The following is a 21,379-nucleotide window of genomic DNA, read 5'->3' as shown; positions in this document are numbered from 1 at the left end:
CCTCCTCCTCCTCCTCTTCTTTTTAAGATTTTATTTATTTATTTGACAGAGAGAGTACAAGCAGGGGGGAGTGCCAGGCTCAGCGAGAGGCAGGCAGAGGGAAAGGGAGAAGCAGGCTCCCCACGGAGCAAGGAGCCCGATGCAGGACTGCATCCCAGGACCCTGAGATCATGACCTGAGCCGAAGGCAGATGCTTCACCTTCACCAACTGAGCCACCCAGGCGCCCCAACATTTTTTTTCCTAAGCTGATTGCTGTGAATTCAGATTTTTGTTCTTTCTGTAAGTCGGAAATAATTCATACAAAGTGAAATTCTGTCTGTTTGAGGACTATAAAACATGATAGCACTATGGGAGAGCCCCCACAACCTCCCAGTTTTTATTTCCATAACAGAGCACCTTGGCCCAGCAGCCAGAGCCTCTGCATACACTTACGCAGTCTCTATATTTACAGGAGTGCCTGGGTGAGGAGGTGAATGGGACCAAAGTCTAGCTTGTTGACTAGTCGATAAGCCTTGTGCCCTTTGCCCAAAAGCCCCAAGGTGAGCATCCCTCGAAAAGGGTGCCTGGTCCATTGCCCAAAAGTGCCCCGTAGAGTATACAGAAACACTGCTGCCGGGCTCCACTTCCTCTGAGTTAGCCTGCGGACGCTACACGTTCACTCATTCACAGCTACAGAAAATGAGAAAGAGGAACCAGTCTGCGAAGAGTCTGTTGAGTTTTAGCTTGCCAACACATTTTGGTTCATCCTGATATCTTTCTAGGTCCTTATGGTTTCTTTAAGAGCTGATCATTTTTCTCCAGTTATCTGGGATACAATCTTTTTTTTTTTTTTTTTACGATTTTATTTATTTATATGACAGAGAGAGAGAGAGAGAGCAGCAGAGGGAGAGGGAGAAGTGGACTCTCCACTGAGCCTGGAACCCGACGCAGGGCTCGATCCCAGTACCCTGGGATCATGACTTGAGCCGAAGGCAGACACTTAACCAACTGAGCCACCCAGGCGCCCCTCTGAGATAGAATCTTAAAAATTAATTTGTTTTGCCCTCTTAGGACATCTTATCCAAGAAGTGAAGACTAGGTGGCTAATTTATCTTTAATGTAAAGCACATATACTATAGGAACTATAAGAGATATTAACACTTTGACAGATATTACCTCTTTTCTTCCTTACCCAAGTCCATTGCTCTTGAAATTTTGTCTTCTTGGACAAGCTGCAAATTTGAATCCTCCTTTCTCACCGTCTTCACCTGCCAGACAATATGAATTTATTCTTCAATAAAATCTACATCTCTCCTTTCTCCAAAATCTGAATCTCTCCTTTCACCTAAGTTGTCAGCCCTAATATTTTATTCCTTGGAAGCAAAGGATAAATGTGGTTTACAGACTCCCTATATCACTTTCACACGATGTGCATCAAAATGCTAATTCCTGGGCTCCACCCAAGTCTATTAAATCACTTTGTGTCTTTTAATCCAGCTTTGCATGCAATTCTTATGCTTACTGAAGTTTAAAAACCACAACTTTAGAAGAAAGGAAATGAGTTATTGGAACAAAAAAAATCAATGTAATATATAATTCCCATTTTAAAACATTGTAAGAAAGTGGTATCTTGGCAGGAGAAATTCTGTCATCCTTCAGTGTTGTTATAAAAGAGTGGTCTTAAAAGAATCAATTAAAGAAACCCAATTTACAAGTTTTCCTCATGTCACTTTCTCATGAGAGTTGCTAGAAAATAATAGAAATGATTAGGACAATGGGCACCAATTTAGGGAAGGCTCCAAGGGCACAAGACAAGGAGCTGTAAGACCAGGAGTTGCTCTGTGATGATTTTGGTCGGCACAGAAAACCAAAAGGCTTCAGATTTCTCATCTTCAAAACCAGAGAGTTTTCCACATAGCTTTGAGCTCTCTTTCAGACCCACAATTAGAGGAAATACATCATTCTTAAAAACTTGAAGTCAAGGCATGTTTGTATTTATTGACTCTCTAGCATATAAATCAATTTATTGTATATTAGTCACGTACCCAACTGGGCATTATTTTTAAAGATAAACTCTCAAATGCAAAGAAGATGGCAATGTTTCATTTTAAACTTCTTAGGTCTGTATCAATTTGTTTCCATTTTCCTTAATTTTAGTTAGGTGACATGATGGGTAAACTTTAGGATAGTGACATTTTTAACCCCATCTGCCTCAAACTATTCATGAAAACTGTCCCTAATATAGATAGTAAAACAACGCAAAGGCATAGTGGAAAGTAAGAAAAGAGGTGCCCCTAAAGCAGTATTTGGCGCAAACAATGATTCTGTGGAGTCTGTTAAGCCACAGAAGTCCACAAGAGGGAGGACAGCTGATAATTACCTGACACCAAAGTTGCTGTTGGCTTCTCAGCGGTAGTCACCTAGCACTCAAATGTTCTCCTGTCTGGAGAAATTGTCCAGTATTCAGAAACATCACCTCTTTTGCCCTTACAAGATTCCTGTGTTTTTAGATTTTAAAGTACGTGAGAAAACAGTCTGAATTGAGATCACCAAAGCTTGGTATCATCGGTGGTTAATTGCTAAGACTTAGCTATCCAGTCCATATCAAAATAGCTGTAAAGATCTCAGGTCTTGAAGTGAGAGGCGTGTGCGGGTACGCTGCTTTAATTCAGTATATAGCTAAAACCTAAATATTTATGTCAGATGAGGGAGACTTTCCCCCTCCTCCTCCTCATCTTATTTCCATTTGCACAGCTCCCAAAGTCTTCACTCTTTGGAACAGTGGAGAGTCATTTGAAACTTAACTGAATGCTGGAGGCAAGTTCTACTTTTCAGGTCATCCGATTTAGGAGATCCAGTTTCTGCAGAGGGAAGAAGACGGGTGGGGGAGGGAAGAAAACCAGACTCTACGTCTTCAGATCCTTCCACCTTCCATCCACAGTCTGCCACACAAATCGAGCCAAATCGGGGATTTTGCCTTGAACCACCACCACCACCACCACCACCACCCTGTCACTCACGCCCGATAAACACGCCCCTCTGGTCCTACTCTTGGCCAGTGGCGGCTCCCCTTCTTGCATAGTAATGAGCTCGAGACCTCCGCGGGCCAATGGCGCTCTGGGAGAAGGGTTAGTTTTGCATGTACCTAAGTGATTTGCATAACCCAGCGGCTGGGGGCTTGGGAACCCGAGCGTGCAACCCTAGAAGGGAAAAGGACGGGAGGAGATTGAGCTGCGGCGGCGAGAGAGCGAGCAGGAGCCTGGGTGTTTGTACGAGAGTCGGGCGGGGGCTGGGGCGAGGGGCCGGCATGGCTGAAGGCTGCGCTCCGCAACCTTGAAGAGCGGCTGCGGCGGGAGGCCGGGGACAGGGAGGCCGGTGCGATGGCAGAGCGCGGCCCCGGCAGCTGCGCACGGCCCGGCTGGCTGGCCTGAGCCGCCGGAGGAGCGGGGCTGCCTCTGCGCTTCCATGGAGCAGCGGGAAGGGCGAAACTCCGGAGCGCCGCGTCCCTGCACTGCTGCCGCGGACTGTTGAAGGGGCCGAGCCCGCGCGACCGCCGAGAGAGGAGAGCCCCCGCCCCAGCCCGCCGGCCGGCCGCGGGGGCGTCGGAGGGCAGCGGAGGCGCGCCGAACGAGCGGCGCCGCGGGAGAGGCCGGCGCGGGAGGCGGCCGCAGCAATGCCGGGCCCGCTGGGGCTACTCTGCTTCCTCGCCCTGGGGCTGCGCGGCTCGGCCGAGCCCAGCGGAGCGGCGCCGCCTCTCTGCGCGGCGCCCTGCAGTTGCGACGGCGACCGTCGGGTGGACTGCTCCGGGAAGGGGCTGACGGCCGTGCCCGAGGGGCTCAGCGCCTTCACCCAAGCGCTGTGAGTGCCGGGGTGAGGGTACCGGGGGTGGGGGTGGGGGGAACAAGGGGGTGTTGTGGGGGTGGAGCCGGTGGTCAATCCCACCCCACCCACCAGTGTCCCGAAGAGCTGGGCGCGGGTCACCTGTATGTGGGGTGCTCGGCACCCACTCCCGCGGGGCGGGCTTTCCAGACTTTGCCAGCCTGGGTCTGAGCCACGAGCAGCTTTTCCCCCTAGACTTTGGGGCACAGTCACCCCCTCCCCCGCAAGTGCATCTGGGGCCAAGCAGGAGGAAGGAATCTGGAAACGCTTGCCCCTGGCAGCCTTTTCAGGAGACCTTCCCTTCTCACGCGGGCCCCCGCTCAGCTGGCAAGAGCTTCGTCATCGGTAGGCAGAAGGCGTCTAGAACTTGGCCTGGGTCTGCAGACCTACGCACGTTTCGTGGGGAAACACCTGGAGCTTTCTGGGTTCCAGCACGTGGGGAGAAGAAACACCTGTGCCTCGGCCAGGGCGAATCCCCTTCCAGTTTGGCCTCATCCAGGTAGAGGGACCTGGCACCTCGGTCCAGTTCCACTCCGGACTCGCAGACAAACGCCCAGGGTTCTGGAGCGCTGGGGGGGAGCCGGGCAAAAACAAGACGGAAGGAGGGGGGGAAATTGCAGGTTTCTTTTGGTGAAAATACTCTTCTTACCCAAGTAGGCCTTTTAAAGAAGGAATGCTGACCTGAAGTACAGGATGTTGGAAGAAAATCAAAGTTCCAGAGCATATTCTCTGCCCAACCAGAATGGAAGGCAGCAGTTTTCTGCTGTACCTTAATCCGCAGAACTTTTCTTTTGAGCTGCCTGGGGCTGGGAAAGTCACTCAGTTGGTTCTGACTTCTAAAATCTCCCTCCTCAAAGGGAGACCTGAAGCTTTAGACATTCCCTTCAGAAAAGAAGAGGAATCTGAAGTCGGTGTTGTAGGTGGTATTGGCAAATACGACCAGTAAAGAATAGGGTAATTGAACGCAAGGCTTGGTGTATGTGCTTGTGTTGTGCGGCGATCGGAGGGATTAAATCAAGAGCAGTGAAAGAACTGCCTGAAAGAGGAAGGGATTCTGAGAGGTCCTTGGGTGAAGGGAATTTCCTTTTACCTTATAGCCAAGGAAGGGGACCTCTTAGAAATAAATAATTTTAAAGGAGTAGCTGACTCTGTGAAGAAATCCTTTCTATGCAGGGCAGAGCATCGCTGTGTTTCCAGGTGGGTGGTGGGAGGTGTTCAGCTTGCTCTCTGCCAGTGGGGTTTTACTGAATATTGCAGCCTGTTGCCTTGGAATCTGTCTCATTCTTTGGCCTCCAGCTCCCCTGGCTTATTTTTCCTGTTTCACGTTTAAGTTATGTATTTGTAGTCGTTTTCCTCCAGTACAGTGAAATTTAACTTTTTTACTGACAAATTCATTTTGCTGTGAAGAACAGTTTGCCCCCAAAAAGGTACCTTAAGTGGGCAGGTTTGAGTGGAAGTGAGGGAAAGAAGACTGGGTAGAGGAAATGGGGCTCTTTTTTTCCTGTTCTTTTGAAACTTAGGGAATTCATGCAGGAGAGGTGCCTTTACCTAACACCTCTCAAGCCTCTCTATTCATAGAAAAGCATGTTTTTGCTATTTTGACCAGTAGTAAAGACCTTGGTTAGTAGATTCCTCCAGTTTTGATGATAGACGTGCCCTGTAAGGAAAAGGGCTGTTTTACATTAGTACTTAAAACCACAGAGAAATATCACATGTTTATGTGAGCACGTTCTTGTCTGTAGAGCATCTTCCTTTAGAACTTACTGGAGGTAGTAAGATACGATGTTCTCAACTTGGAGCCGTACAGAACTCACCGTTCGAGGCCTGGGAAACAAAAATCATTGGCAACTGTCCCAATTAGGTTGCCTAAACTCGCACCGTCATGGCACTTTCTGAGGTGCTGGGGTGAGCAAATGTGCTACGTTTTCCTCTTCCACTTGTGACCTATAGCTAGAGTGATCGGACATCCTGATAACTCCTTATTTCATCCCGGTCTCTTCATTTCATCCTCAAAAGTATCTATTATGTGACTACCCCACTTAAAGGGCATTTCAAGGGCAGTGTGTTTGCATTTTGAGAAACCATCTAGTTCAGCGAATCTCAAAAGCCATGTTGAGGACGGGCAGGTGCTGAAGGTTTGCACACTCCAATTGATTTGGGATCACCTGGGATCTTTTTCCAAGTACTTCCGATCTGCTGACCCATTATAGCTTTAGTGAGCCACAGTTACATACGAAGGGATTAGATCCATGGTCCCAAACTCTTCCCGATTTCTGAAGCATGTGCATCCATGGCTCTTACACAGGAAATTACAAACGCAGATACAAGTTAAAAAGATGAGGCTGATTAATCAAAGTTGTTTTATTTTCTTCTCATGGTTCAGTGGTACATGTGGTATCTTCACCTCCACCAGGGATCTATGCATCCCACTTTGGAGACCCTGGGACCCACAAAGAGCAGAGATTTTATTTTACTCAACTTGGAGGACACAGAGCCTGGTACACAGGAGGCACTTAAAAATGTTGCAGCGAAGAGAGAATAACTTAAGGCCACACCGAAGGCGGACTCGGGGCTTGGAATTCAGACATCATTCCCACACAGGATTGCCAAATTCAGCATTCTCAGCATTTAGTCTTTTGTCCCGATTTGAGAAAGCCCCAGAGAGAGGATACTGCTGCTTCTTTAGGCTCGTTTAAACTTGTTCCGTCCAACAGTGTCTATTTCCTGCTGAAAGCTGCTTTATCCGAGTCTGGGGGCAGAGTCAGACGTAATCCTCAGTATTGTTGATGGGATTCCTGTGTTCACACTGTTTGCTGCACCTGTACTGGTTATTTATATTTTGCAAGAGCAGTTCTCAATCCTGTGTCACAATACACTGGCTTGTCACAATTCACCCCGGGGTGTTTTAAAGGAAGTAATCTTACTGGTATTAAAATTCCAAAGTTTATTTTATCAAAGGGATTCAAGGTTATTCCTATAGTAATGGTAATATGTCACTTTTAACCACCTATACTCCCAGATTCTTGAGAGAAAGAGATGAAGTCCCACTGGTGGTGGGGAGAAGTTTGTGCACCCGTGTCTCCTGGTTTATGTGTTACACTCTCAGTGCTGTAGTCTCGAAGCACAGGTCTCCACATCCTAGATTACGCCTAGTAACCAGTGTTAAGATTATACAGGCTGTTTCTGTGGCTTCATGGAGACACTGGTGAGTCTGAGCCCTTGGTCACAGTCCTTACCTTGCCACTAATTAATTCTGTGGCCTTGGGCAAGTCATTTTCCTATTTTTGAGGCTGCGGCAGGGGCAGGGGAGGGGGGAAGGAGGTTGGGGGAGTAACAATTTTCTCATCCGAAAAATGAAGTCATTGGATCCACTAGATTATTTCTGAGGCTGCCTGTAGTTTCCAGAAGTTCTATGATTTTATAATTCTTACATAATTTTGGGATGACAAGGTGACGATAATGTTAGATCCTCTCGTAAAAGATCCCAGGAGCAGCAGGATTTCGTTCTGGGTGAAGTTGCACAAGCCTCTTCGTTTCCACTCACTTGGAGGAAGAGTTCTTTGTGTTTAGAAGTGTGTGTTAGGAAATTTGCCATGGAGACTTGTTGCAGAATGCATGACTAGCTAAGGCGCTTTGGTAGGGTAGAATAGCCCTGCTTGTTTCCTGTGGGTATGGCTTAACACTCGGAAAATAAAATCATTCTGTTTCAGTAATTTGGATACTGTACAAAAAGTTACTCAACGTCCTCACTTCCATATAATTAGTCATAATCTCTCCAACCTTCACGCTGTGCGTATCCTGTGCAGTGGGCAGGTTATCGAGCTTTCTATATAGAATTGATGGTTACCTGAGAGGCTTTGAAGTGCTTTTTCAAAATAATCTGTTGTTTTTTCTTTCCGAAGCATCATCTCAGATTCTCCCTTAAGATGTATTTTTTTCACTACACCAAACACCTTTCTTCTTTTAACAGTATCATTTGAAAATATTTTCTTCTGCTTTCTCCGATGTCACCTGCATTCTCTGGCGGGTAGTCATCAGTGGCTAAATGTTTATGCCTTTTTTGATGGTGGAGTTTGATATCTCTTGATTTCTGCATTAGGATGTGTACGTTTCAATGTTTAGTTTGTGTATGTGTCTTCCTACAGATGCATTAATATCACATACAAGTGAACTTTGTGTTTAAGAAGGCCAATCTATGAATATCTTTAAGTTTTGACCCTTTATTTTACAAACCAGCTGAACTACTGGGTTCTCTTTAAATACAAGAGAAGAAAGAGCGTTCTGCTGGGAATTTGGAGAGCTGGTTTCCAGACCTGTCAATAAATCACACAAGTGACCTTGAGTGGGTAACATGCTTAACCCCTCAGGGCCTTGGTTTCTCCACCTGTAAAACAAGGAAGTAAACAACTCTTACTGCCAAGAGTTTTCTTTCTCTTGAATTTGATTTTTTTAAAAAAATACATTTCTTGCATCCTCTCCCTTGGTTAAGGGAAGTATAGTTGTCTAAATCATGGAATCTCTCACCCACCCAGGAAACTTCTTCAGTTGTCCAGCTCTACTGGAATATTTCCATTGAATGGGGAGCTCACTGCCTCACAAGGTGACAACGTTCGTTGTCCGAACAATACTCAGGACTTGAACCTGTAATTCTCTTATTCAAGGTTTCTTAAGGTTTTTCAGTAACCACTAATGTTTTATGATTTCCAGTCTACATGCTCGTGACAGTTATGGTATCACAAGCATTTAATGTCCAGGCACTTGGCTCTTAACATTAGAATTGTAAGGTAACATTTGACAACTTAATCTCTTAGGGAAGATCAAAGTTTTGTACTGGTAGGTGGATCCCGGCAAGTTTAGGCATTTTCTTGGCCTCTTTCAGTCTATCTCTCAAATTCTTATTTTAGTCGTCTTTATAATAGTGAAAGTACTGACAGCCTGCAAGTTTGGGTTTTGGTTTCTGGTCTCCCCGTTGTGCCTATCCCTTCATTCCCATTTTTTCTTATCAATAAACGATGGGTATTGGACTAGATGATGGCACATGTCTCTCACTGCTTTGAATTTCTCTGAACCTGTGTACACTGTTAAGTAAAGTTCTCAGAATCCTTTAGTGATTCATTGAAATTTTTCCTAAGACAATCTCTCATTGTTTCTCTATAAAAAAAGATATAAATTTCCATAAAAGTACCATATTTGTTGGTACACTTGGGTTAGAGTTAAACCCTGCCAGATGTGCCTTTCACTCTGAAAAATGTAACTAATACCACTCAGAGTGTTCTTGATAAGACAGCTTTGTTCTTTTAATTTTTTAAGCTGGATTTCAAGGTTTTGGCTTTAGAAGGGTGTTATCCAGCTTGCCTTTAACGGTCTCAGGCAGCCTTCAAATTTTTGGCAATGCCAACAACTTTTCTTATATATAAAAGAATATGGATAGCTTTTTCCTTTTTTTCTCCAACTTTGTTAAGTGAACTATAGTTTTTTGGTTTTTTTTTTTTTTTTTTTTCAGAACTTCATTAAGATGATAAAATGCTCTATTTTTAAGTTCTGCCAGGGAAGAAAAAAAATGCTAGGGCATTTAGCAAATCAGTACTCTTACACAAATGGCTAATTTGTCTGCCTTTCTAGGCATTTCTTTTGTGTTTAAGTACTTGATAGTCAAACTGTAGGCCAGGTAGCACCCCTATGGTCTGAAATTGGGGAAATTCCAATTTGAATTTAGAAATCAGTCTTAGCAAGAGACAGATCATGACTTTATGGTTCATGTACATTTAATAACCTCAATTTCTAAAGACTTTAGCAAGTTTGTATTCAAATATCCCTTTTATTTTTTATTTGTTTATTTTTTAAAAGATTTTATTTATTTATTTGGCAGAGAGAGACAGCCAGCGAGAGAGGGAACACAAGCAGGGGGAGTGGGAGAAGAAGAAGCAGGCTCCTAGCGGAGGAGCCTGATGTGGGGCTCGATCCCAAAACGCCGGGACCACGCCCTGAGCCGAAGGCAGACGCTTAACGACTACGCCACCCAGGGACCCCTTTAATACCCCTTTTAAATGGCAAGATGTAATTATGTAGTAGTCTACTCTGGACTCAACCCCCCACAGACAAGTATTTGTTCTTTTTTGTTTTTTTAAGATTTATTTATTTATTTGAGAGAGAGAGAGAGCACGTGTGCATGCGTGTGCTCACTCCCGCATACACAGAGAGGAAGAGGGAGATGGAGAGGGAGAAGCAGACTCTCTGATGAGCAGGGAGTCCAATGCAGGGCTCCATCCCACTGACTGAGCCCCCTAAACACCCCCAAGTATTTGTTCTTGAACAGTGTATATGGCTGGCACTGTTTTTAGCAAGGTTCTTAAAATGTAGTGAAGTCTGTTTTGTCATGTATGAGCAGTTAAAACTCTGAATGTTTGGGGTGGTTGTTTTCAATCTCTAAAGCATGTTTTGATACCATTATATATTTTAATTGACAAGCACAGTAGCCAGTTTCTCCCCCTCTGCACTAAGTCGATAGCAAGACTTGGCACTGGGCATCTCTTTTTTTAGATGCAAGTGATTGGGGAACAGGAATGCCCTTCTAACAGTCCAGGTCCAAGAAGTGAACATCTTTAAAAAATATTTTTTCCTGGTTTTCCTAGCTTTTCTGTACTGAAAGGCCTTGCGGGGAAGGCATTGAATCACCCCCCTGTGGCAACATGTTGGCCCATAAGAATGTAAGAATAGCCTTGTAAGGAAATGTAAACCATAGATATTTTGGGAGGCAGCTGGGCCATTTAGATCCCAGACTGGTCTGATGTCTGTACTAGCGAGAAACTTTTGGGATAAGCATATCTAAGTTATTTATCTAATATAATGCTAGATATCTAAGCATATTTCAAGTTATTTAATGATGCTTTATCCTTCATATTTAATTTGTATTTAAGTATTAAAGATCAAGAGAAGTAAAAGGTTATGTAAGCCCCTTTTTCTTTTCCTTTATTTTTACAATAGAATGTAGCCTTTTATTATTTTTTTTAATGAAGCTTTAAATATAAATTTGACCATCGAAAGAATGAAATCTGAGTGCACCTTGACAACAAAATATTTTTGATGCTTGAATCAGATTTCAGAACCTCATTCAGAAAATTCAGAGTTAAATTCTCCCCAGTCCCGTACATTTTTAAGGTTTTATTTGGGGAAATTTTCCCTCCTAAGAAGAGTGACATGAATTTGGGTGAGAGATGGTACCTATATGTTAGCTCTGTAACAGGGCAGGGCAGGGGAATGAGCCTAGGTTGCTTCCGGTCTCACTTCTCCATTCGCCCTCAGGCTGTGAAGTTCTCCCGGGTAGCTCCTAGTATAAACTGCAGACAGTAACTTAGTACAAGTGGGTGACATCAAAACTTCCCTGAAGAACTTGATGAGAACTGTTTTCTTAGAAAGATAGGTAGATGTCCCAATTCCCACTCTCATCTGGTTCTTGTTATTTTTAAAGATTTCCTTTTTATTGGAGAGAGAGAGAATGCTAGCAAGCATGGGGAGGGGGGAGGGCAGAGGGAGAGGGAGAAGGGGAGAGAGAATTTCAAGTAGACACCCTGCTGAGCATGGAGCCCAATGGGGGGCTCGATGGATCTCACAACCCTTGAGATCATGACCTGAGCCAAAATCAAGAGTTAATTGCTTAACCTACTGAGCCACTAAGGTGCCCATGGTTCTTGTTTTAAAGGTGCAGGATAGGGGATGTACTTCCAAGTGTCAGGCTTTTCTCCAAAACTCTAGGAACTGCGCTGTGTTGTTGATTAACTTCTGGGTTTTCCCAATTTTCCTAAGAGACCCTTAGAGCAACTATATGGATCATACGAGAAGGGCTTGGCAGACAAGATTTTCCCAGGAGAGAGGAGACTCGTGGTTGCCACTCTGTTCTAGATTGTCACCCTTCTTGTGTGGAAACCATCTCAGAGGGCTGATTTCCTGTGGGAGAATTCTCCAGAGAAGATCACGAGCTCTTGAATAACTTAGACCTTAGGAACTCTGTTCTGAAGTCAACCAACTCTTGGGTGTCTGGCTACCCCAGTTGGTAGAGCATGCAGCCCTTGATCTCAGGGTTGTGAGTTCAAGCCCCATGTTGGTCGTAGAGTTTGCTTTAAAAAAAAGTGAAGTCTACTGACTCTTTTTGAGGTTGGGGGGAGAGAAAATAATGTCGACTAACCTTTAGGTTTCTTAATGTTCTTGAAAACTGTTCATATGCTCTTATGTTTTAGGCACTCAATTCACCCAGTCTTTGCATTTTCCAAAATGATAATTGCCCTTTGGTCCTCTTCAAACTCTCCTTACCTCACATAAATTGAAGCATAGACAGAATTCTTACACAATATGATCAAAATTAAGGGAATATTAAGTAAACTTAATACACTTCAAATATTTTAATTTCATGTTTTAAAAATTGCACCTGGATTTACTGGTATTTAGCAGTTTCTCATAATCTCACTTTTTGTCCTTTCTGTGTTACTTCTGCTAGTTCATCTCATTTGATTAGTTTTTTTTTAATCTTAATATTTTCCTGTCTTTGTAACAAAGAAAAATTTTCTTGTTGGCCTTCTGTTCTTTTCAAGGTCATTTTGAGTCCATGGTCACATAATCCAGCTTTTTTTGTCACTATTCTCGAGTCTTCTTTTTATAGGCCTATCTTTATGAGCAGGCCTTCAAATATGTTTTTTTTTTTTTTTTTTTTGAGAGTATGGCACAAAGAATCAAGACCCCTGAGTTCCCAACAGCGTGGGCATGTCACGTAACCACTTTGAACACTGACTTTTCCATCTGCAAAAAGACATGACTTCACTTTGTCTTCGAGGGTCACACCTGGGAAACTTCAGCATGACCTGTTTGAGTGATGGCAAGGACCCAATTTGTTGTCGTTTCTCCTGGGAGTAACTAAACAGTTGCATGTGTGTGTATGAACCCTGTTTCTCTGGTTCTTTGAATGTATACTAGGTCCAAAGCCTGTTACAGACTTTGCAAGTGAGCCATTGTGCTAATAGGAAAAAGTCTACTTACCTGGCAGATTTTTTTCATTCAGAAAATCATGAAGATCCTGGTGGAGAAAGAGTATAAATACACTTTTATCAAGATACCTTCTCATAGGTGGTACTACTCCCCTTTTAACACGAAAGCCTGATGAGGGAGGAGGGGTACTTACAGATTCCCTAGAGGAGAGAGCTCACGGGAGATCATGTTTGCTCCCCTGGGTCTCTGTGATTGGCACTGCCTTCTTGAGATGGCCGGTCAAGTAGAAAGGTGCTATCCTAACAGGGGACACAGTGTATCTCTCCACAGCAGAAAGGCATGTGACCTTGGGCAGTGTCAGTGTGATCTTTAAATATTTTTTATTTTATTTGGCGGGGGGAGGGGCAGAGGAAGAAGGAGAGAGAATCCCAAGCAGACTCTGTGCTGAGCCCCACAAGGGGCTTGATCTCACGACCAGGAGATCACCACCTGAGCCGAAATCAAGAGTCTGACGCTCAACCGACGGAGCCAGCCGCCCAGGCGCCCCATCAGTGTGATTTTTAGATACGAATTTTCTACTTCCAGACTTTGGAACACTAGGGATTTTCATTAAGCCCTGCTTAACTCTTTGGGAAGCCTCATGGCGATGACTGCCGACTGTAGTTTCTCAGATCATTTTCCATTTTGGGGATGGATAAGATTTACTCAGGATTGACAGTTTAGCTGCATTCTTGTTTCTTCACATCACTTTGTTTCTAGAACTATTCAGATTATGAGAGAACTTTTTCTTTTAAGTACTTTAAAAGTGATATTTTATTTGATATTTGGATACCTCTGTCTTCTTTTTACATTTGAGATTGATGCTCAAGTTTTGTGGATAAAGTCATTTTAGAACTAAAATCCATTCTTTAAGATCTTCTGTATTTCTAGAAAGTTACATGGCATTCCTGTTAAGCACAGTTCAATCATTCTCAGAAACTTTAAGAACTGTTCTCGGTTTTGATTCGGACCCGATTTGAAAAAGAATGATAAAGCCAGAACAGCAGCTAACATATGCAGTGGTGCTCACAACTGATTTAGATGGGCCGAGTGTTTCAAATACAGTTGTGCATTTTCTACCCTGGGTCTCTTTCTTTAAAAAAAAAAAAAATGTTTGAGATGTTTTTCCCATTACCATCTTGACATCTGCCTGGTTACACATGAATAGCTTGACCCAGTCCCTCAGCAGGGAGACTACCGTGGCCTTGCTTTCAATAGCCATGTCACTGACAAAGAAAACATATGGAATATTTCATTCCTGTCCTTTGCAAACAGTCTGGGGCTGTGAGGGCATGCAGCAGACGGCTTCATACTTCATGGTAGGTTGGCAAGTTTGTATGCTAACCACAGGCTCTGCCGCTCGCAATCAAACTGTGTTTTCCAAAGCCCCGTTACATTCTTGAAAAAGGAATCTGGTGTTTTGGAGAAATCAATTTCTAGTACCAGTTTGAATTAAGTTTGTATGACATGCTTCCATGGTGGGTTTCTGACTTAATCGTATATTTCACCAGTGGGAACTTGTATGCGCACACACACACACACGTGTGTGTGTGTGTGTGTGTGTGTGTGTGTGACATTTGGATGCTGTTCCCCAGGTTTGATATGTGGTGTGTGTTTAATGGATACACAGGTTGGGAACGAGGATGCTTGATTCCCAATAGAACATGCTTGATTCCCAATAGAACATGTCTGCCCCCATGTTTATCTTCTTGTCAGTTCAAGGCTAATTGATCGTTCTGTACTAGCCAAGTACTGCTGCTTTGACCTTTAAAGGTTTCTGTTGCGTAGGACCAGCCTCTTACTTGGGGACTCTTTTTTCATTCTGGAGGCTTGTCAGCAGGTGTGGCAGGAGAGGCCGAGAACGTGAAAAAGAGGGTTAGATCAATTGTTGTCTTTTTCAGGTCTTCTGTGTCAAAAGAATTTGCCCTTGGCACAACCCTGGCTGAGGTGGCATTCCAGAAGGAGAAAAACCAAAAACAAAACCTATGACATCCCAAGATGAGAAGATTCATGACTTTGGTGGAGGAGATAATGACATCTATTTCATCAGGGTCCTTTCCATCCAAGTTACCCCAGCTTGAAATTCTAGTTTCATTGTTTCCTAGACATGTGGGCTGGTTTTGACAGGAGTGGATTTACTGAAAAGGAAATGAGCTCCTGCATTATCCCCGATATAGCCAAATATTTAAATGTACGTGTACATCTTATCTGAACCATATTTCTGATGGTTCTTGGTATCATTACCGAACATTAGCTGTAAAAACAATGTGCTAAGAGAAATTATTGCCTTTCACATTTTCTTATAAGTATAATTCCTTTTTAAATTCTTGATTATCATAGATTTCCTTTAAATTTTTTGTCTCTTGGGAGGTTACATTTTCAAAAGCTTATGTTTTGTGGTTCTTCACAAATGAGTCTATTTAAGGTCCTCCCCTTTCTTTTAGTGCCTTCATATATTTATCCTAAAATAATTAGTTTAGTCTTGGGTGTTCCATCTTCCTTCTTTGACTACTTAACTAACTTCCATAACTTTGAACTCATATCATAGGAAAACTCTTCCAAATCTCTCAATTCTAAAATGTACCCTCTTTTTAGTGTACAGTTCCGCCAGTATTGACGTGTATACTGTAGTGTAACCACTACCACTGTCAAGATCTGGGACATTTCCATCCCTCCCCTCCGTCCGTGCCCTTTGTAGTCCTCCCCTGTCCCCTCACCCCTAGTCCTTGGCAGCTAGTGAACTGTTTTCTACCTTGGGTCTCTTATATTGTTTTGCATTTACCAGAATATCATATAAATGGGGTGAAACAGAATGAAGTCTTTGTCTGGCTTCTTTTACTTACCATAATGCTTTTGAGATTCTACCAGGTTGTTACATATGCCGTTACATAATATTCCTTTTTATCGCAAAGGAGCATTCCGTGATATGGATGTGCCCCGATTTATTTGTCCATTCCAGTCGAGAAACTCTCGCCTTACTTCCAGTTTTTGGCAATTATAAATAAGGCTGATATAAATATTCACGTAGAGGTTTTGTGTGAACACAGGTTTTCATTTCACTTTTGTAAATATGTAGGAGTGAGATCCTGGGTCCAATGGTAAGTGTATGTTAATAAAAACATTGACCTAGGTTTTAATGTCTTAGAGCTTGATATTACTAATTACTTATAGCCCCAATACATATCTTAGCGTGGTATGTATGTAGTAATAGCAAATGCTGTTAAAAACTGATTTTGTTTAAATGCATGTACTTTTTAAAGGAGTAGAATTATTATTTTTTTAAGTAAGCTCTGCATTCAATGTGGGGCTTAAACTCACAACTTCGAGATCAAGCGTGGCATGTTCTGCCAACTTAGCCAGCCACGCACCCCAGAAGAGAATACTTAGCTCCCTTTTTGGTATCTGACAGTTACTGTGATACCCCTTGTGGAGAAAAGACTTGTGGAAGAAAGCTCCCAATGGGGAACATTTTGCTTATAGTGACAAAAGTTTGACTTGTTAGCATGTCCATTTTTGGAAAGTCTGATTCAAAAAATGGAAATCTGGTGAGGAATTTCTGGGCCTCCTTATGAATCAGGTGTGTTACATGTGTTAACTATAATTTCCGTGGTAATCATTCTAGGTCCCTGGGATGGTTCCCATTTTACAGCCGCATATACGGAGATTTGAGAGGGTCCAGTAACTTGCTCAAATGTCCCACAGTTAGGGGGTGGTAGTTTGTGAAGCTCAGGTGTTTGCTATTTGTTTGTCCCTCCTGTAGTTTGCTTGGATAGTTGACCGGTTATTAGAAGAGGGGAAGGTAAAACGAGAAACGAAGTTGTGAGAAGCTACAGGTTTTTACAGGAGGAAAAAGATCAGAACAGAAAATAAAGCATCCAGCAAATGCATATGGACCTCTACATACGTACGTATAGTTGGAGACTGACTTGATTTAGGAGTAACTTACATGAAAAAACTCTATTTACTATGTAAAATCAAGTGATCTTTTATTCACAGCAGAGTTTTTTGAAAAATATGGCTCAGTCCCTGTGCTTTTTGTACTTCTTTGAAAGCTTTCACATTTTCTATATTAATAGTGTTTTTCTATGTCGGTGAAATAAGTATCAGTTGTGTGCATTTTGGCTTGCTTTTTCTTTTGTGGAATTCCCTTAGATGGTATAGGAGGATCCATTAGCATACTCACTTTTCTGCTTCTTAAAGCACAGATTTCTGAATGTGCTTCTTTGAACCAAAACCCTGAAGTAAATGGACAAGCGAAGTGTGCACTCTGATGGTTTCCATATAGCCGCTCCCTTTCACTCGCTGGAATTTCCTGCCTCTCCTGTTGAAGATGTTTTTACAGGGAAGTCAGCATAAAAGTGAATCACCCATGAGCCTTTTTCGCCCCAAGGCATTTCATTTAGTCAACTTGGTATTAATTTAGTTGGTACTCTTTCGTTGACTTGAACACTGTGTTTGTTGATTGTATGAGCTGATGTTTATTAAGCTGTTAATATTTTACAGACTGGATGGGCTCCTGTTTGGATCTGTGTGCTCTTTTCTTTAGCAGCAGGACTGTTCATGATTGAATCTGTGGCCGCAGTTTTGACTTTGAATGGGGTGACAGCCGGCCCCATGCCAGACCGTTATTTGGTGACTGTAGGTTTTCTCCTGGAAGCATTTTCCTTTTTCATTTAATTCACATTGCAGTCGTGGTCTTCTTTATGGTCTGTCTTGTCATTCAGATAAACCACCATCGTCATCTTGTTATTAACTTAGATGCTAATAATAATAAATGTTACTGAGCACCAGGCATTGTATAGGAAGTGCTTTATGTGTTATCTATTTAATACTTTTTAAAAAAATTTTGTTTGTCTTATTTATTACTCTTAATAGCCCTCTAAAACACATGCTGCTGTTCACTCTGTTGTAGAGATGAAGAGACTACAGGGGAGAGGGCACACAGGTAATGAGTGAGGTTGTGTGGGGGGGTATTGGATCTCGGTTTTTCAGAACAGGGTTATTCGGTTGAGGGGGTGGGATGCTGTGTCCTTTGGTGTTCCTTCTAGATGTAGGCATCCATCTATCTTGGTGTCAAGGATATCATGAACTGCTCATTTTATAAATGAGAGGAGTTCATTCCGGAGAGGTTACATCTATTTTGATCTCTGCTTGAAGAGTTCTCAGCCTCTTGGCATATAGACTTGGACCCCTCTCAATCTTAGAGGTCGTCTAGTACAGTGGTGCTAGTACTCTTCTGTGTGTTACGGGCCACTCATCAGGGAGGGTAGGTCTTTCCATTTGGGAAACAAAGAGTTCATTCCTCCCCACTCCCCCAGGACATTCATTTATGTTTATAGGCCTGATATCTATTATTTGCTAAACTTTTCAGTTACATAAATCCTAACACCAAATTTTTGCTTACATCTTTCAGACCTTCCCTCCCTCCTCAGTCCAGTTCTTTTAAGACTAGTTGAAAACAGGGCCCCTGGGTGGCTCAGTGGGTTAAGCGTCTGCCTTTGGCTCAGGTCATAATCCCAGGGTCCTGGAATCGAGCCCCCTGCTCAGTGGGGAGTCTGCTTATCCCTCTTCCTCTGCTCCTCCCCCTGCTTGTGCTCTCTCTCTGTGAAATAAATAAATAAAATCTTTAAAAAGAAAAAAAAAAGGACTGTCAAAAACAGTTGATCTGGTTTAAGTTCTCCATTCAACAGGGCAGAAGTCCACTTACATTTAGTTGTACGACTTGCCCAGAACCATTGGCAGGCCTCTAAAGTACGCTAAAAACAAAACAAAGGAGAATAGAGCACATTATCAGAAAAGGTGGTCTTTTCTTTGATTATATAAACCGTTAACATTTAAAAAGATTTTTGACTTGAGTTGCTTGTGGCTTAGGCTTGTCAGTTGGTAAAAATTTCTGTGCTTTTTCCTTGTGTTTTGTAGTCTTTCATGGGCCCAGTACTTTGTTGGAATTGTAGGAGATAGTTGTTTCGTGCAGGTGAATAAAAAGGTTTCACACAAGTAATTTTATCAGTTGAAAACTATTTTTTGAGAGCCACTAATATTTGTATAATGGCTCATGGATCAATGGTCTTTTGACTTCAAAATAATAATAATTTTTTTTTTAAAGATTTTATTTACTTAGTTGACAGAGACAGCCAGCGAGAGAGAGAACACAAGCAGGGGGAGTGGGAGAGGAAGAAGCAGGCTTATAGCAGAGGAGCCTGATGTGGGGCTTAATCCCATAACGCCGGGATCACGCCCTGAGCCGAAGGCAGACGCTTAATGACTGCGCCACCCAGGTGCCCCCAAAATAATAATTATTGAAATAATAAGTCGGTACTCAAGAAATTAATTCATTTAACATTTAGTGAGTGCTTTATGTGTTAGGAACTGTTCTTGGTGCTGGAGACAGAGTTCTCAGACAGCATTCCTACCCTCATGTAATTTACCTGGCGTGGGTTGGGATAGTGGTGGTGGTAGGCAGTTAAAAAATAAATACAATATACATATAAAGTCAGATAATATTAACTGCTGTGAAAAAAAATAAAGCAAGGTGAAGGGAGCTCACTAAATAGGGCAGTCGGAGAAGGCTTGAATGGGATGATTAAGATAATTACTGAATAAGATAGCATCTATTGGAATATAAACCATTGTAAGCAATGGCAAGGCAAGACTTAAAAGTTCTTCCTCACCCCATAGTGATAATTAAAACATAAAAAGAATAAAATCAATATTTCATCATAAACTGATAGATCAATGTAGGGGAATAGTACACAGTGATAAAAAATCAAATTATTGATACATGAAACAATTATGGATGGATCTGCAAGGGTATTATGCTGAGTGAAAGAGCCAATCTCAATAGGTTACCTATGCTGTATGATTCCATTTAAAACACTATAGAAATGACAAATTATAGAAAGGGAGAATAGGTCACCAGTTGCGAGGGTTAGACGTGGGAGGACTTTAACATGTGACTTTAAAGGGGGAGCAGGAGGGAGTGATGGCGTAGCAATGGCAAAGGGATGTCTTTGTTTTATTTTGCTTCGTTTTTAGTATAGGTGTAGTAGACCTGGAGCCGAAAGCCAGGAATGGAGGTGAGAACAAAATTTTCCTTGCAAGTATTGCTTTTATTTCACGGCAACACACTATGGAAGTTCTTTTTCCTTTTCCAAGTGGAAATTTATAGAATTGAAAGTGCCTATTTTTTTTTCGAATAATTGAAAATATTCTGCCAGGAGGAATTGGGTGCATTAATTCCACCCAGGGCTTCATTTCAGGTAGAGTAATATGCCTTTTTTTTTTTTTTTTGTGGTAACAGAGCAGTTCCTTATGATTGTAGTGGTGACTGCATGAATCCATACATGTGATTAAAAAAATGGGCGCATATAAAAAGTAGTGCAATCTGAGTAGGGTCTGTAGTTAATAGTACACCAAAGTGAATTTCCTGGTTTAGCGAATGTATTATGCTTATGTAAGATGCTGCCATTTGGAAAAGCTGGCTGAAGGATGCAAAGGAACTCTACTATTTTTGCAAATTTTGATGAGTCTGAAGTTATTTAAAAACAAAAACAGATACAGCAAATCAATTTAGGGTCTCGAGAAATCTTTGTTTTGGCCTCACTTCTTAAATAAGATGGGGAAACGGAGTCTCTGCGGTGAGATGATAAACTGAGTTGTAGAGCCAAAGTCTGAATCTAGACTTTTTATTTTTATTTACTTGTTTTTTTAATTGAAATTTTGTTAGTTAACATACAGTACAATATTGGTTTCTGGAGCAGAATTCAGTGATTCATCCCGTACATACGACATCCAGTGCTCATCCCAACAAGTGCCCTCCTTACTACCCATCACCCATTTAGCCCGTCCCCCACTCGCATCCCTCCACCAACCCTCAGTTTGTTCTCTGTCGTTAAGAGTCTTTTATGGCTTGTTTCCCTCTTTCCTTTTTTCCCCTCTCCCCCTTCCCATATGTTCATCTGTTTTCTTTCTTAAATTCCACATAGGAGTGAGATCATATGATATTTGTCCTTTTCTGACTGACTTATTTCACTCAGTATGATACACTCTAGCTCCGTCCACATCGTTGCAGATGGTAAGTGAATCTAGACTTTTTAACTTTCAGGTCAACATTATTTTACTCCCTTAGAACATAACCAGTTTTAATGGGTATTGAGCAGTTGTTGGGAGATTAAGCATGTGTCCTCCATCTTTCTCCCCAGCTTCCTTCCTTAAGTCCCCTCCGTGTGTGTGTGTGTGTGTGTGTGAATTCTCTTCTATGACCTGCAGGATAGAAAAGCGTAAGATATAAAGTATGCACTGAGTTTATTACTTAAATGGTTTCAGCCATATATTTGAATAAAACCCTATGCCTTTCTATTATGGAGGGATTTCATTTCTAAGCACTTGGTACAGTCTACATAGCATGGTGATGGTGTTGGATCTCTGCCTGTGAATTAGTAGCTGAGTGGTGTTTTACTTCTGATGATTCAGTATATTTGCCTTAATTGCTGGATTAACCAATTT

The 21,379-nt window shown here is 42.4% G+C and overlaps 1 protein-coding gene across 2 annotated transcripts in view; it reads left to right on the top strand.

The window, feature by feature from the left end:
* The first annotated feature begins 3,182 nt into the window (after window positions 1-3,182).
* The window catches only part of LGR4 (leucine rich repeat containing G protein-coupled receptor 4), a 98,998-nt gene continuing 80,801 nt past the window's right edge, over window positions 3,183-21,379 (top strand). The window contains exon 1 of one of the 2 annotated variants that reach the window (XM_026512206.4): window positions 3,183-3,838. In XM_026512206.4, the coding sequence (XP_026367991.2) occupies window positions 3,654-3,838 (185 nt within the window). In that variant the 5' untranslated portion in view covers window positions 3,183-3,653. The remainder of the gene's footprint in view (window positions 3,839-21,379) is intronic. The other variant, XM_026512205.4, reaches the window with a different exon arrangement.

The sequence above is a fragment of the Ursus arctos genome, unplaced genomic scaffold (genome assembly GCF_023065955.2).
Source record: "Ursus arctos isolate Adak ecotype North America unplaced genomic scaffold, UrsArc2.0 scaffold_23, whole genome shotgun sequence".
Lineage (NCBI taxonomy): Eukaryota > Metazoa > Chordata > Mammalia > Carnivora > Ursidae > Ursus > Ursus arctos.
This window is presented reverse-complemented; position numbering and strand designations above follow the sequence as displayed.